Source organism: Podospora pseudocomata (genome assembly GCF_035222375.1).
Source record: "Podospora pseudocomata strain CBS 415.72m chromosome 2 map unlocalized CBS415.72m_2, whole genome shotgun sequence".
NCBI lineage: Eukaryota > Fungi > Ascomycota > Sordariomycetes > Sordariales > Podosporaceae > Podospora > Podospora pseudocomata.
This window is the reverse complement of record NW_026946365.1, coordinates 1-16,671: the sequence shown is the minus strand read 5'-3', so window position 1 is coordinate 16,671 and position 16,671 is coordinate 1. Positions and strand designations below refer to the sequence as shown.

Below are 16,671 nucleotides of genomic sequence, written 5' to 3'. Positions count from 1 at the left end.
CAGTCGGCAGTTTTCCTGTCGAATGGGAATACAGCCGCTCATATAGCACCTCTCTTGACTAGCCAACCAGGAGGCCGAGGAGTCGACGCCGGGTCAATCTACAAAGTGATTATTGGCAGAGAATAGTCACAGTAGGACTCGGGCTATGCGTCATGGGATCTGGACTGAACAGAAGCTGGGCTCAGTACTATTGCCACTTCTCCAACTCCCGGGGTTGAGATGCGCATGGCATATTACCCGTCATCAAAACCCACTATCGCTCGGTTCACGAACCGAAATATAGTGCTACTCTATTAAACAACACGTCTTGAAGGCCTAATTTAGAGCACCCATCTAATTCGTGGATAGACTGGTATTGTTAGATCGGCAGTCATTGTTCCAAGCAGGTTGAGCATTTCCACTGCCATATCTACCCCAGGCCTTTCACACTCTTTTCAGTCTGATCCTCCTGCTGGTTTTGGTCAAGAGATCTCCTGTGTGCCTATTCCCTACCATCCACGCCATGAAGTGGAACGCCATTCTCGCCGCCTCTGGGCTGCTGTCGCCCACCCAGGCTTTGCTTCGGTTTGGGTGCTCCCAGCTGACAGTACAGAGGCTAGATCCGTTGGTGAATCCCGGCCAAAGCCCATCGCCCCATCTTCATCAAATTATTGGAGGTGTATGTAGACCACTTGCCTGCTACAACATTTCCAAGAAGCTAACCTGCAGTGCCAATAGAACTCTTTCAATATCTCCATGGACCCGAAAGACGGGTTCGATCTCCCCAAGCTCTCAACATGCACGTCCTGCCAGTTCACCGAAGACTTTTCCAACTACTGGACAGCCGTTATGTTCTTCCGTGCCAGGAATGGCACCTTTAAGAGAGTGCCCCAGATTGCCCAGAATGGTATGGAGGGAACCAATGGCGGCATGGTAAGTTTGTTAATGCGCATGCTGAAAGCTGCTAACATCCAGTGTAGGTTGTTTACTACATGAGCGATGCCCTTTTCGACACAGCACAAAAGTCAAAGGTCACCGCTTTCAAGCCCGGCTTTCGCATGCTGGTTGGCGACCCATCATACAGCACGCGAGACCAAGCCAGAGACTGGCGCCAACTGACCTTTACCTGCATGGAGAGCCAGGCTAGCCGTGCCCCCGAGTACATCAGCTTCCCCCCAACTCCCTGCCGCGGTGGAATCATGGCGAACCATCGGTTCCCGACTTGCTGGGATGGTGTCAACCTGGATTCTCCCAACCACAGAGACCATGTTGCCTACCCCGAGACAGGCACATTTGAGTCCGGAGGCCGATGCCCAGCTTCCCATCCTGTGCGGCTGCCCCAGATCTTGCTCGAAACAGTGTGGGACACACGTGCCTTTAACAACAAGGAAGACTGGCCTGCTGATGGCAGCCAGCCATTTTTCTGGTCGAGCGGAGATGGCAGTGGCTTCGCCAATCATGCCGACTACGTCTTTGGCTGGGAGGGGGACTCGCTCCAAAGAGCCATGGACGCGCACACCTACGTCAGCGCGCCCATGCTCAAGTCTCAGACCATTGCACAGCAGAACAAGTGCACTGTTCGTGATTTCGTCAGAGAGGACTTTTCAGGATGTAAGGAAAGCCTTGTTCGCTTGTCATCTGATACTGACCGTATTAACACCAGGGCTCAAACAATTGCCGGGCGTTGCTATGTAGACGAGGGTACGCGAAAATCAGAGTGGCAGGGGGGGGTCTTTATTGCGAGAACAATCATGTTTAAAGCACAGAAACAGTCCGTTGGTCTACCTAGTCTGGCTACCCTCCATGAACTAGTTTTACTCAGCAGCATAGTAGATAGACATCTGGACGTCGAAATGCCTCATGCAGCTTGCCAATACTTCCAAGCCACACTGTCACATAATGCGCCCTATCGGAACGCCTAGGAGTCAGCCTGCATGACGCCAGTCGTCAGAGCTTTTAATGGCCCCAAAACATTGTATCAGGATATCCATGACCATGATTTTTCCATCTGCTTCAGCATTGCGAACGCCATGGACAATACCACCACATGTCAAATATGTTTCCATCTCAACGTTAGTCTGCCAGAGGTTGATTCTGAACTGGTCAAGGCCACAGCCATCACCGGATGCACAGGGTGTGGCTTGCTTTTTTCTATGACTTCACACTTCTTCCAGGAGCAGGTACTCGCTTTGGATTTACTGGTGGATTGTCCAGCATCACTTGAACCTCGAGATCCTCTGCAGATCCATGTCAAAATTGCCAACAACAGCGTTCACGTCCTGGAGCTGTTTTGACACTCAAGCACCCGCGACAGGATTTGCAAGCGGGTGGAAGAGCAAGGAATAGGAAGGGGTATTGGCTGGGCTAGATGGCTCGCCAACCATTCAGACTCTCCAGAATGTTGGCATCTGGCCAAGGAATGGTTGAATGATTGCCGAAAACACCACTCTGAGTGCTCTGGGCCTGCCAACCCCCAGCTTCCTACCAGAGTTATCTCTGCCCATCAGTCCACTGCAAACCCCAACCGCATCCAACTATGCACACCACCGGAAGGGTCTCGAGGAACGTACATTGCACTGAGTCATTTGTTGGGGATGGTCTATGCCGACCAAGGTCAAGCTGACAGCAAAAACCTTTTCCATCTGGAAAGACAGATTCCTGCTGGACGATCTTCCTCAGACTTTCCGGGACGCAGTGAGGAAAACAAGAGCTCTTGGTATACCATATCTCTGGATCGACACGCTCTGCATCATGCAAGACAGTCAAGAGGATTGGGCAAAAGAGGCATCGAGGATGGCTAGTATTTACACCAATGCAGCGAAGAGGTGTCTTGCGAGCCGACTCTGGGGTAGCGTCCCCAAGCAGTTCCTGGTCTTTCGCAGGGCATTTGTCAACCCCATCAAGACGTGGACAGAGACCGAATGCCAACACTAAGTCGAAACGGGACATGACAACATGTTGACACAGATACACGGTCCGCTCGTCCAGGAAGCTCGGGGTAACATGTCCAGTATTGTTCACTTACACCGGCAGCTTGTTGTTCTTGAATTCTCGGCCAGGTGTTTGACCGTTGAGACAGACCGGCTCACAGCACTCGCCGGAATTGCCGACCGTCTCTGCCGTGTTACTTCGCAGCAATACTATTACGGAATCCTCTCTGATCATGCGGTTTGAGGACTGCTTTGGAGACACAAACCAAATCCAAAACGCAAGCAAGCAAGCCACCGTTTGCCAGTGGGCTCAGCTCCATCATGGTCTTTTGGGTCTGTTACCGGGAGAGTCGGTTTTGTACCGAACCCCGAGAGGTTTACGCTTTTCGTCTCTTCTGCAACGATACACCATATTTCGAGGCAGCTGGCGTCAGAGAACCCTTATGGCTCAGGTAGGGACACAGTGGATATCACGGGAGTTTTGGTGAAGATTGTGGTGGAGGATGAGAAAAATGGCAAATGTGGAAAAGGTGGATCCCTCTCTTTTACAGTCGATGTCATGGACACAGAAGCAAAGTGCAAGGTACGAGGATATTTTCAACCAGACGTGGAAGATCATGGGACAGAAGGCTACCAAACTGCTCCAGCCTACTTGTTAGTCCTCGGGCATTGTCGACATTTTCGCAAAGAAGGGGAGCAGACTCTTGAAATTGTTATACTTGAAGCGGGAGAAGAAGATGGTCAGCCAGCGTTTCGTCGTGTGGGCAATTTCTCTGGGCGGGGTGGTCTGATTGGAAGGAATATGAAACGGTTGTGCTGGACGGGTTACGGCACATCCCGGCGTATTTTGCTCATATAGAACGGGAGTATTTGAACCGCTGAAGTTGCAATGCCTCGATTACCCCTTATATCCATAACCCCGGTGTCGTCTACATACGGACTCATCTCTGACAATATGATGCATGTGAGTTATCCAACCACTAGTTTGGTCCATTCTGTCACCCTTAATGGGACAGCTTCACATGCTTAGCCATCTGTCAGCAGGTGTGTAAGCATAAACGAGAGCGCCACCAACACCACCTTCAGACTTGGTGTTTTGACAGAATCTGTGGGACACTGAAGGGCCTGGGTTTTCCCAGACCCACACCGGTTTGCTCTTGGGGCTGGATTTTCTTACTGTTTTCCTTTTAATTAACAACCAACTACTGTAATACTAATTTGTTTACCATTTTCTGGCCAATTTTGGCCTCATCTTCGCAGCCAGTGACTTTCCTAGGTCACCAGCCCAACAGAATCCGTCTGAATTAGATAGGGACTTTGGCAAACGAGCATGTGCCAACTCTCTAATTGGTCTGTTGATTGTTGACAAATATCAAAGCTAGCAGATCCTGCTGTTTGAGAGGCTCGCAACTCTTGCCGTGGAAACTGTTTTTGGTATTGCTATTGCCTTACAAGCGATAGCAACCTTGTGCTAATGCATGTCAGCCATATGCATGACTACCCCACACCAAATCTTTGCTACATGCAGGGACCAAACCGGAGATGCAGTGCAGAGGTTCCCACGAACGGTCTTGCGTCTCAGGGAAACGGCACAGACTATACAGCCCGTGGCCTGCTGTTGAGATGGTTAGAGTAAGTTACGTCCAGAAAGAAGAATACCTAATCATGGGGTCGCGGTGACCTTGTGGCTGAACTTTCCGTCGTGCAAGCCATGCCGTCTTCATTGATTTGCTAGGTTTGGTTCTATCATACGAGGGAGAAATTTGATTGAGCTGAATCTGCGGGATCATGGCGGTGACGGAGGGGATAGGAGGCAGAGTTGGGGACTATTCTAGTTTAGTCTATGCCAGACTATACAAAACCTCAGGTTGCATTAAGGCGTGAATATTGGATGACTACCTTACAAACGTGAATAAGCTGCCTGCATTGTGAAACTGTGTGTCATGGACTCTAGTGGTTCCTGTAGTTGGTGTGTTTGTTGCAAGCCTTAGACTAGGTATGTTTAGAGACTGTGAATTGTTGGACATTGGATCAGCTGCCTGCATCTTGGCTGCAGCCTCTGCATCCGAATAATCACATAGGTATGCAGGAATGATCAATATTGATCTCAGAAAGGCAACACTTCAGCGCAGGACCATCGGTTCAAATAACTACTTGTAGAGGTCTAAGGAGGATACCGGTATTTGGCTGGGAAAAACTATAAATGGAGACAGTTCTCACGTCTTGCTCCTCAACCCATCATCAGCAACATTCTCGCCTTATCCACAAATCTTCTATCCAGTCTCACCAACATGAAGGTTTCAACTCTCTTCAGCGCCTTTGCCGCTCTGGCAAGTCTTGTTGCTGCCGCCCCCGCCCCAGGTGTTTCTCCTGTGGCCAATGCCGCACGCGGTCTTCAACCTTCACCGCCCCCTTTGTCGTATGAAAAGGTCACTCCCATCACCGATATTGATGAAGTTGCCGCTGTCAAGAGGGAGATGTATGTTGACCAAGATTTTGCATACAGATGCAGCTGACAATATGCATACAGTGAGGCTCGCCAGGGTGTCTATGTGACTGTCCACATCTACTGGGGCGGAACCAGCGCATATATCAGCCCAGTCAATCGCGGAGCCTGTGCTGACTTGGTCCCCGCCTGGAAAAACGTCATCTCGTCCTTTGGACCAGACTCACCCCTTGTGTGCTGGATCTACGAGTAAGTTCCCATTGTCCAACATTTGAAGAATGAAGCTGAGACAAAAATTCCCAGTGGCGACTGGTGCACTGGAGATTGGTACGGACCTATCTACAATCCTGGTATTGCGGACTTGACGACTGTTGGGTGGAATGATCGGATCAACTCCTTCATTTGTTGGTAGAGAAACGGGAAAGGCAAGCTTTGCCTTCGTCATGTTGCAACAGAAGAAGAGTGAATGATATGTGGGAAGCGTGGAGTAAGATCAGGTAGTTTTGGAGCGCAGTGTGACTGACGGGCTTTTCTTATTCAACACTCGTTTGTGAATTTGTCACCAGAATCTGCAGTTTCTTTAGCTCTCTGAGAATACAGTACCGGTTGATGTTCTCAATTACCACGATGGTTGTGATTAAGTTGAAATGATGTACTGGGATGTTATACTCTCCCCATGGCAAGACTGGAACACACTCACAGTCCATTCAGTATGTTATGCTCGTCTATGGTTTGTCTAATTTATGATCGCTGTGCGAGGAATCCCATCCCTAAAAAGGGGCTGGGCTTTATAGACTAATTGCTAATAAGAGGTACTAAGAGAGAGGAATGAGAATGTGATGTTAGAGCTGTAACCGGTGGTAAGAGCTTAGGTAAAGAGAAGTAAAAGATGAAAGAGGTGGGTGGGTGAACGCGTGTAAATTAGCCGCCGGTAGGGACGCGGTAGCGTAGTACTATTTATTTGGATAATGTAGAGACTAACCGCTGGTGAGGGGTATTAGGAAAGAGGAAGGGAAGTATGATTTTAGAGCTGTAACCCGTGGTAAGAGCTCAGGGAAGTAAAGATAAAAGAGATAGAAGGGGTGGGTGGGTGAACGCGTGCAAATTAGCACGCGGCAGGGGCGCAGCAGCGCAGAGATAGATATAGTAAAGAAAACGGCTAACTACTATCCCATAAGGACATCGAGTCGATGTCAATTTCGCGCCCCGCGCCAAAAAAAAAACGCTCGGGCCACACACGAGCCGATGTCAATTACCAATCTCGACTAAAATGACATCGGCTCAAAACCGCATCCAAACACATCCAAACATAAAAAGTTCGGTGTCGAAACCCCCCCAAAGTGCCCATGAGAGTGCCGATTTCATCGTTATCGTTGTTTTTGGCCCGGAGATGTCGCGTTCGCCGTGTGCACCGAAGGTTAGGGTTAAGTTGGGGTTAACGCACGGGCCACACATGAGCCGATGTCAATTACCAATCTTGAACCAAAATGACATCGGCTCAAAACCGCATCCAGACACATCCAAACATAAAAAGTTCGGTGTCGACCCCCCCCAAAAGTGCCCATGAGAGTGCCGATTTCATCGTTGTTTTGGCCCGGAGATGTCGCGTTCGCCGTGTGCACCGAAGGTTAGGGTTAAGTTGGGGTTAACGCACGGACCCGCACCGGATCGGAGGGACCCGCACCGGATCGGAGTGGCCAAGGTCGGGCGCCAGGGTTCGCCAACGACCAGCATAATCCCCGCCCCCCGAATCCCCGATCCAGCAAACCGGGAAGCCGGGGACGGTAGCAGGGTTGGGAAACAGACCAGGGAGTACAATTATGGCGGTGCATGTAAGGAGAGAGAAAAAGGGGTAGAGAAAGGAAATAAATATCCGTTGATAATGCCAGAGAATTTCCCAATATACACCCAGCAGATAGAAACACGAGATAGTTATCACAACCGTGGGATATTGCAGCAATAAGTCGCATCAATATGCATCCGTTCGATAACGTATTTGTGCCGTTGCCCAGGTATCGCATAGCCATTTGCAGTTCGTGCCACAACGCCGTATTCCCCAGTTCGATCAAGACGCACGTTAATACACACCATTGTTATTTACCAGTACGGCATCGGCAACAGATCATCCAGCGAGCGGTAGAATTGGAAAGACGCGGCATTGTAGGGTCAGATGTAAGCGGAATCCAGTTCCCAAGCCCGGGGGATCCCGCCGTCCCGGGTTTGCCAGTTTGGCCCGATGGAAAGAAGTGCATAGTTCCCGGACCAGACGGCCACCCGTGCGGCCATATCCGGCGGACGTATCGCGGCATACAAGCGCATTGCCGAGACGCACATGGTTGGACCAACGTGCGCGCACGTGGAAGGCCGTCGGCCGGTGTTTCACCAGGCGGCGAAGGGGACGTATGGGTCGACAGCATACATTGCCAACAATTCGGCAAGACGGGCACGTTGCAGCGGTTGTTCGAAGTGACGCCAGCACAAGCATCCACATCGACAATGGAAGGCAGCGTGCATCAAAGCCATCGGACTCAGCAAAGCAGATAGTAGCCCAGTTTAACGAGTTGGCCAACACCGTCAAAGACAACGACCAAAAAGCGGCGGCGGTGATCGGCGAGCAGTCGAGGTTTTCCGCCAACATGTGGGTTCGCCGGACCGGTTGGCCCCGGCATTTACAAAGGATTCGACCGCGAGTGGTTGGCCGGCACCGCACAGCCACGAGACCCGGAAAAACGGGAGGAGAGGAATCCAAGGAATACAGAAGACAAAGGTAAGGACAAAGGTAAGGACGAAGGAGCGGCAACCGAGAAGGCGTTAGCCCGTGTTTTATTGGCGGTAGAACGGGTTATATGGCGGGCCCAGCGTGCATCCCGGGTCGAGATAGTTGGGTCGCCGGCCATCCATTATATCAGCAGGCGTGAGGCGGGTGGTGATTCGAACGAAAAGCCGTTTCACGCAGAGCAAAAGGGCCAGACGATGGAACGGTACACCGAATCGTGGAAGGCGGTAGTGGCATACGTGTGGCGGACGTCCCATTTGAAACCGGCAGACGCAGCCGAGGCAGCAAAACGACGGGGTCACGGGGAGATGGGGAAACAGACGCCGAGTCGGAGGATGAATGGGACGACGATTCGAAAAATGGTTGGAACACCCAAGCCAGGCACAGAGAGGGGAGCACCCAGAACCAGCGGCCGGCATACCATTTCACCGCATACCAGGCCAAGGTGTGGAAGCAGTTGCAAGAAGTTGCGTACGCATGTATGGTGGCGGAGAACCCGGCGGAGAACCCAGCGGAGAACCCAGACCCGTATAATAGCCAAGACACAAATGGGGATCGGTGTTGGGAAGACCCGGTATCGAGTCCGGGGATAAGTGATGAAGAGACGGGAGAGGAATTGAGCGAGCAGAGAGGCCCGCGGCGGAGCCCCGATATATGTAGCCACGATCGACCCCAAGGTCAGGATATGCGAGCGTTGGAGCGAGACGTTTTGGATGATGGTACACGGGTTATTGCATTCGACACGGGCGCAGTTGCGGCAGGAGGTATTGTTATTAGAGACCGACAGCGAGGGCGAGACCGCCGGGGGTATGCCGCAGATCCAGTGGGATCGATTGGTCGATAACGCGGCCGAGACCCGGGCAGGGTGGAGTTTTGTAGATGACCGGCGGAACCACGACGCATGGAACGGCGTGGACGGGAAGATGTGGTTAGCCGGCCGCGTGGCAGCCGAGGAGCGGTTACGGGACCAGTTTATCGAGGCCGGCAGCGAGACGAGCGGAGGCACAGGGATGCGGTGGAAGATGGACCGAGTCCGCCAGTACGCAGAGTCCATGAAATCGTTCCGGTCCAAGTTGTTGGTGTTAATGCATATGAGCGGGGGCCAGCCGGCGAGAGGGACCGAGTTGGTCACGGTCCAGTATAAGAACGGCGTGGACGGGGATATCCGGGGGTTGTTTATCGACGACGGATCGGTCGTGTTTGTCACCATGTACAGCAAGACCATGGGGATGAGTGCAAAGGCCAAGGTGATCCACCGGTATTTGCCACGGGAGGTGGGGGAGTTGGCCGTATATTATGTATGGTTGGCGGTCCCATTTTGGCGGATGGTGGTTGCGGGCGCCAGCCATGGCAAGGCGGATTGGGGCAGTCCGTACATATGGGAGCCGCGGAAAGAGGCGGCGTGGGCATTTCCGGGCGGGGAGGAAGAAGAACAGGGGCAGGAGCACGACCACGGGGAAGGCCGGAGGCGAAAGCGGAGAGGGTATGGTTCGTCACGATCCGGAAGAGAAGCGAAGAGACGTCGGGTTCGAGGGCCGTCCGCGGCAGGGGCAGTTATGGCGACCATAATCGACGAGGTGGACGAAGCGGAAGAAGGAGAGGGCGGTACAGACGGGTATAGAGGCAACCGAAGCACCGAAGAAGACCGGCCACCACAGGAGATGTGGGAGCCGGAGACGTGGGACACCGGACGAGTAGGGCGGGCCATTGCCGGGGTGTCGTTGAAACACATGGGGGAAAAGTTGGGCATCATGGTGTGGAGGCACGCGGTCAAGGCGATATACCGTCGGTACATCAAGGACAGGTCCATCATCGACATTATTGACAATGCCGATACGATCGACGGCGGAGGCGAGCCGGATGACCACAACAACGCAGTGGGAGACGCGTTCCACGGCCAAAGCGGGCACGGGGCAGGGATAGGAGAAGGGATATACGGGCGGTCGGTAGGCGAATCGTTATACAGTACCGAGGCCAGACGGTTGGGATTCCGGCGAGTCAGCCGCGAGTGGCATGCGTTTTTCATGTTCGATTCGGTATTGCAGGAGGCCGGCCGGAAAAAGCCGTCACGGTTGCAAGACGTGGAGAGGCAGGCGGCCGTGGAAGAGGCGAGACGGTGGCAGTTAATGCGGCAAATTAACATCCAGGACCAGTTACAACAGGTATTGGGCCCAGGAGCCGCATTCCGGGGCGTGCAGGAGCCGGCGTTGCAAGCCATCATGAGGCAGGAGAGTCCCGTGGTGGTAGTTATGGGGACGGGTGGCGGCAAGAGCATGTTGTTTATGTTGCCGGCACGGTGTTCGAGCGGGTTGACGGTGGTGGTAGTGCCGTTGGTATCGTTGCGAAGCGACATCAAACGCCGTTGTGATGAGTTGGGTATCGAGTGCGTCGAGTGGAACAGCCGGCGGCCGCATGAGTGGGCATCGGTGGTGTTGGTGACACCGGAATCGGCAGTAGGGGAGAGTTTCGGACATTTTATAAGCCGGCAGCGGGCGATGGGACGGTTGGACCGCATTGTAATGGATGAGTGCCACGTGGTATTGGATTCAGGGGCGGGCGGTAGTTGGCGTTCACGGGTGTTGGGATTAAGGCGGTTGGTAAAGGCAGAGACGCAGTTGGTGTATTTGACGGCGACGTTGCGGCCGGCCGATGAAGCCGAGTTTGGACGGTTGGTGGGGTTGCCGGCAGAGGGCGTGCGGTGGTTTCGGGGCACAACAACACGGCGGAACGTGCAGTACCAGATCCGGCGGTACAGGACGCCAGACGAGGCGGAGGAAGACGTGTTGGTGGCATTGGTAGAGGAGAAGAAGCAGCAGTACGGAAAACAGGGGCAGATTATCGTGTATTGCGATACGGTAAAGAAGGCGGTCCAGTACGCGAAAAAGTTGGACGCATTGTGTTACCACCGCGGTGTGGGCAACCAGGAGGAGAAGAAGGCGATTGTACAGCAATTCACGGAAGGACGGCACCAGGTTGTTACGGCCACCAACGCGTTGGGTTTGGGAGTCGACGCCCCAACAATCCGGGTGGTGATTCATGTCGGTACGGTCCGGCGGTTGCGGGATTATGCACAAGAGAGCGGGCGGGCAGGGCGAGACGGCGGGAAGAGCGAGGCAATTATATTGAAGCCGGTGCGGGACCAAGCACGCGGTCAGGGCCGGGGCCGGGGCCGAGGCCGGAGCCGGGGTTGGGATCAGGGCAGCATAGCGCAGGAGACGGCCGAGCAGGCAGAAGCACGGGGGATAGAGAGGGAGATGTGGGAGTTTATGGAGACGAGGGGTGCGTGAGGGTCGTGTTGGATCGCGAAATGGATGGCAGGGCAGACCGGGAGGGTTGCGAAGATGGGGAGGAGAAATGTTCCCGGTGCGCAGCGGCAGGCGAAGAGCGAGGACGGGAGGAGCGGTTGGTAGAGTTGTTGGAAGAGGAAGAGAGGGCAGAGCAGGAGTCGATTACACAGGTAGCCGCAGGCGATGTAGGGGTAGATATGGAAGTAGAGATATACCGGGCAAGATCACAGCGGCGGAGGCATGGTTGGGACGAAAGAATACGGCAGTCGGAAGAGGCATTGGAGGTGGAGCGATTCCGGGCCATGTTGGAGCAGTGGGCAATAGGGTGTACGTGGTGCAGAGCCTAACCGAGAGGCTCGTGGTAGTTTGGGCCAAAATACCAATTCTCTTGGACCGCGCGCGGACGAATGAGAGCGCGCGGCACACCAACGCCGGTTGTGGGTCTCCATGCGGACAGGGGGGGGCCAAACTACCAATGCCAAACTACCAATTGGTGCTGTAGCCAATCAGAGACGAGAAAGAAAGAACCCGCTTTTTGGTCATCCCCATCCTTTTGTTCTCTCCTATATCCTTATGATGATGATGATGAAGAAGAAGAAGAAGAAGAAGAAGAAGAAGAAGATGACGGCGGCGATAATCACAATTCAAAGTACGGTGCCGCAGCAGCCGACGCCGGTACCGACCTCCAACCCCAAACAAAACCGCGGGGGAAGAAGAGAAAGAAAGAGAGGACGAAGAGGAGGCGTGGCTTCTATACAACGACGAACACCGCGCGTTGATATGCGCCTTGCATGGATACGCAGTGCAGAATCTCGAGGGCCCACCTAAGAGACCGTCACCGGGATATCGGCCGTAAAGCCCGCAACGACATCCTCCGCCAGCACCGGGGTCGGCCATCACAAGGGCCGGCAACTGAACAGCTCTCACCATACGGTGTCTCCAACCCGACCCGGCCTATCAGGGGCCTCGCTGTACACAAGGGCTATGCTTGCCTTTGGCCAGGTTGCGACGACGGTCATCTCACGTTAAGTTGGAAGTGCTTGCGAGTGCACCTCAACGACAAGCACAACGCAAAAGGAGCCAGGGCCCAGAGGGACTGCTGGGCCAACGTGCACCTGCCAGACCTTCTTCACAGGACCCAAGAGGGCGGTCTTCTACTTTCGTGTCGAACCCTCCTCCGCCGCCGCCGGGGGGAGAGAGGGATGGAATAAGCAGTAGAGCGACGGTGCATTCGGACGATCGCAGTATCGTCTCGGACATTGCGCAGGGCTGGTCGCTGCAGCGAGAAACGCAGGAGAAGATGCAGAGGGTCATGGAGGAAGGATCCTAAGACACGAAACGACAAACTGGCTAAAGCGGACCGGCTGGTCGATCCACTTCGCCGGAAGGAAAATTTAATGGACATCCAGGCCTGTAGTCGAATGCCCCGGTCGTGTGCGGACGATGAGCAGCGACGGATGACGGCCGCTTTGGACGGACTCTTCTTCGACCGCTGCATCGGCGGGCTAAAAGCATGCCTCTCATGACCCGTCTGCTCCTGGCCAGCCCCGACCCTCAAGATGCACATAGCCGACCGTTTGGGCCATTGCAGGAGAAGACCAGCATGGATCGCTACTTGGTATACGTGAAGAGGTTCTTGTGCTATTGCCTCAATGTACTATCGCTCGAGGAAGAGGCGCTCTTCGCCAGCCACGGCTTCCGCTTTACACAGGCACAGAGGGACAATCTCGATCGGCTCCGGGTGCTTTTACAGGATGACGAACTACGGCCGGACGACGAGGAGCTCAGGAACAGATTCTGCAGGTCCTAGCAGACTTCTGGATGCAGCGGCTCGACGGGGACCCCTTTGCGAGCCCGCTATGGCATTTCGTCGGCGTATTGGCGATCGACGGCGAGACGGGGCCAGCTGCGACCCGCCCATCTCTTTACCTACGTGCTTGCGGGTCTCGTGTTTACGGGGCGGGCGCTGCTCGCGGAGTGGGCCATCCCTACCCGAGAGCGGGCCGGCATGACGGACCTCGCGCAGCGGTTCGCCCGGGTTCGAGACGCCTGGCTCTGCAAGGCGACCTATTCCCCCATGGGCTACACGCTCAGCCTTCTGTTGTACGGAAGGAAGATCGCGCAGGAGACTGGCAGTCGGCTGATGGTTTCCTGGAGTAAGACGGGCGAGATGATGTACTTTATGGGTAAGCCGATCATCATGGACGATATCCGCCGCATGGTGGCTCGTATGACAACCGACGCCGAGGACCTGTTGTGGAGACAATTGATGTTCAAGGAAGAAGGGGGGGACGACGACGACGACCGTTTCCTGATTCCCCTAGCCGGCATCGAGGATGACCTCACCCAAACGAGGCGGGGTCAGTCCTTCATCCAAGGCAACGATCTCGCCGGCAAGGAGGTTGAGATGCTCGAAGACCTCGTCGTGAGTTCGCGGAAGGCCGAGTTCCTGGACCAGGTGGGGCGAGTGGAAGTGGCCGGCCATTGATGACTATCTAAAGCTGGTCAAGAAGTTTGAAGAATTTCTACTCCTGCTCTCCCACATCACCGGAGGTCAACCCAGCCGAGGGGAGGAGATTACGGGCCTGCGACTCGTAAACAGGATCAACAGGGACCGCAGCGTCTTCATCATCGACGGGGATGTTGTGCTCGTCACCCAATACCACAAGTCACTGGCTCACTTCGACTCGCCAAAGGTAATCCCTCGCTTCTTGCCGGGGAGGGTTGGGCAGCTGCTCGTCATGTACATGATCTACATTCGGCCATTGACGGATCGCTGGGAGGCGGACAGGTGGGAACGCTATGGCAAGATGGCGCCGCCGAGCGACTTCATCTGGCATAACGAGGCAGGGCCGTGGGAGAGCAGCCAGATGTCCAGAGCCATGGGGAAGTGGACATCCTATTATATCGGCCGCAAGATTGGACTTCAGGATTGGCGCCATATCGCCATCGCCATTAGTAAGAAGCACGCGCGCGACCGTGGGGCCGCTCGAGCCGATTTCGAGGACGGCGAGAACGACGACGAAGCGGAGCAGTACGAGGCGCCGGACGACTTGGCCGCCTGTCACACCGGCCAGACGGCCGCCAACTATGGCGTGACGATCGATGTACTAAAGCGCTTGACAGCCGAGTCGCTGGAGATATTCGGCAAGTCAGTCGTCGTTGGCATAAATTCCTCGGCTGCAACGAGCAGCAGCGGCAACAGTCGCCGTCACTGTCTCACCCCATGCTAGCCATAACACCGTCAAAACGCGAGCATAAGATCGCGTTTGTCGAGAAAGAAGATGAGAAGAAGAAGAAGAAGAAGAAGACCCAGCCTCCCCAAAAGCGGATGAGGACCGGCATCTCTCTGGAAGGGCTAAGAGCAGAAACCGCGGCGGTAGCGGATGACGACAAGAAGAATGATGATATGGTCCTTCGGGCGCTCCGGGCCGTTTTGCGCAACGACAGCGCCCAGTTCCGATCGCCCCAGCAAGAGGAAGCCGTGAGACTGGCTACGGCTAAGCAAAGCCCGCTGGTCGCCGTACTGCCGACGGGCGGCGGCAAAAGCTTGGTGTTCATGGTACCGGCTATGTTGTCGGGCGCCGGCGTAACCATCGTGGTAGCTCCGTATGCCGAGTTGAAAAGGCAGCTCGTGGCACGCTGCGTCGACGCCGGGCTAGATTGCAAGTCCTGGCCCGAGGCGCGTGAATCATGGCCCAGGGTCAGTCACGCTGGTATCAGCCGAGGCGGCCGTTACGGACGACTTCTTGCAATGGGCTGCCGACCTGAGTGTCAGGGGAAGGCTGGACCGAGTGGTTGTTGACGAATGCCATCTAGTGTTCACCGCTGCCGAAACGTACCGCAGAAAGCTCCGGGGCCTCGTTCTCCTGCGCAGTCTAGGATGCCCGTTTGTATTTCTCACTGGAACCTTACCGCCGCTCCGTCAACGCGACTTCGAAGATGCCATGGAACTTCAGGCACCGCTCTATATACGAGCTTCGGAGTCAGCGGTTGAACGTGCATTATTCTGTCCTTCGCGTCCGGAACGGCAGGGGCGTCATGGAGGTAAAAAGCTGGTGAGCGCCCGACTCGCTCGTCTCACCAGGAAGAAGGGAGTCATATACTGCACCAGCCATGCGAAATGCAAAGCACTCGCTAGGCAGCTCGACTGTCACTACTATCACGCTCTACGCGACGACAGCGACACGCACTTTGCGGCCCAACGTGAGCACGGCTTTCGGGAGTGGGTCGACGGCAATGCTCCTACATCGTGGCCACCGCGGCTCTGGGTACGGGCATTGACGTTGCGGGAATCGTCCACGTCATTCATCTCGAGGCCCCTTTCAGCATCATCGACTATGCCCAGGAGGCGGGACGGGGAGGGCGAGCCGGGGAGGCGGTTACAGCGGAGATCATCGTCGAGGACAAGGACTGGCCGGATGAAGACGCTGCTCGCGACGGCTATCTCGAGCTGGGGACGCGCGAGGTCCACCGGCTGATACGGACGCAAGGTTGCCGTCGACGCCAGCTCGGTCAGTGCTTGGACGGGGCCCTGCAGGAATGCAAAGACCTCGACGCCGTCCGATGCGATAACTGCCGTCGCGACGAGCTCCGGTGGAAAAGCGAGTTATCCTCCCAGGGCATCATAGCGTCGCATGCCCGGGGGAGAAGGGTTGCCCTCGCTTTACACCGTCTCGAGACGGCACTGGACGAGATAGAGAAACTCGGCAAAATGGGCTGCCGGATTTGCTGGATGTTTGGCGGGATGAAAGAGGCTGGGCACTTGTGGGGAATGTGTGAGGCTACGTCGGAGAAGGATCTTTCGTTCACCAGTTGCATGGAATTTCAGGGTCGGATCGACTATAGGAAAGATGCGGGGGCACGATTTCTGAGTTGCTTTTACTGCCACGTATCACAGGAGCTATGTACTGATGGGTACAAGACCAAGGGCGCATCATGCCGCTGTAAGCATGCGGTGATTCCGATGGCATTGGCTGCCATGACGGATGGCGATCTACGAACGCGAATCCATGACATGGCCGGTCGAGAATTCAAGGGTAGGGCGGATTACGGGGTTTGGCTGGGTCGTAAGCACAGTAAACTGGTGTGCGGGCAAGAGATGACCAATGCTATGGCTGTCTTTGATGTAATAGTAGGTTGGAGAGAAAGCCAGGTATAGTTAGGGTTAGGGTTAGGGTTAGGGTTAGGGTTAGGGTTAGGGTTAGGGTTAGGGTTAGGGTTAGGGTTAGGGTTAGGGTTAGGGTTAGGGTT

General features: G+C 54.8%; 3 protein-coding genes across 3 annotated transcripts; all 3 read left to right on the top strand.

Annotated features, from left to right (window-relative positions):
* Window positions 1-357: 357 nt before the first annotated feature.
* QC762_0029400 (uncharacterized protein) lies at window positions 358-1,840 on the top strand. The gene is made up of 4 exons (XM_062883212.1): window positions 358-658; window positions 718-924; window positions 960-1,590; window positions 1,643-1,840. Exons 1-4 carry the CDS (start codon window positions 503-505, stop codon window positions 1,672-1,674), a joined length of 1,026 nt encoding a protein of 341 aa, XP_062746543.1. The 5' UTR covers window positions 358-502; the 3' UTR covers window positions 1,675-1,840.
* Window positions 1,841-5,157: 3,317 nt separating this feature from the next.
* On the top strand, window positions 5,158-5,977 carry QC762_000495 (uncharacterized protein). Its single transcript, XM_062882806.1, has 3 exons — window positions 5,158-5,388; window positions 5,440-5,604; window positions 5,659-5,977. Exons 1-3 carry the CDS (start codon window positions 5,201-5,203, stop codon window positions 5,765-5,767), a joined length of 462 nt encoding a protein of 153 aa, XP_062746542.1. The 5' UTR covers window positions 5,158-5,200; the 3' UTR covers window positions 5,768-5,977.
* Window positions 5,978-7,329: 1,352 nt separating this feature from the next.
* On the top strand, window positions 7,330-7,899 carry QC762_0029380 (uncharacterized protein; the record flags this gene model as incomplete). Its single annotated transcript, XM_062883211.1, has 1 exon — window positions 7,330-7,899. One exon carries the CDS (start codon window positions 7,330-7,332, stop codon window positions 7,897-7,899), a length of 570 nt encoding a protein of 189 aa, XP_062746541.1.
* Between the last annotated feature and the right edge of the window lie 8,772 nt (window positions 7,900-16,671).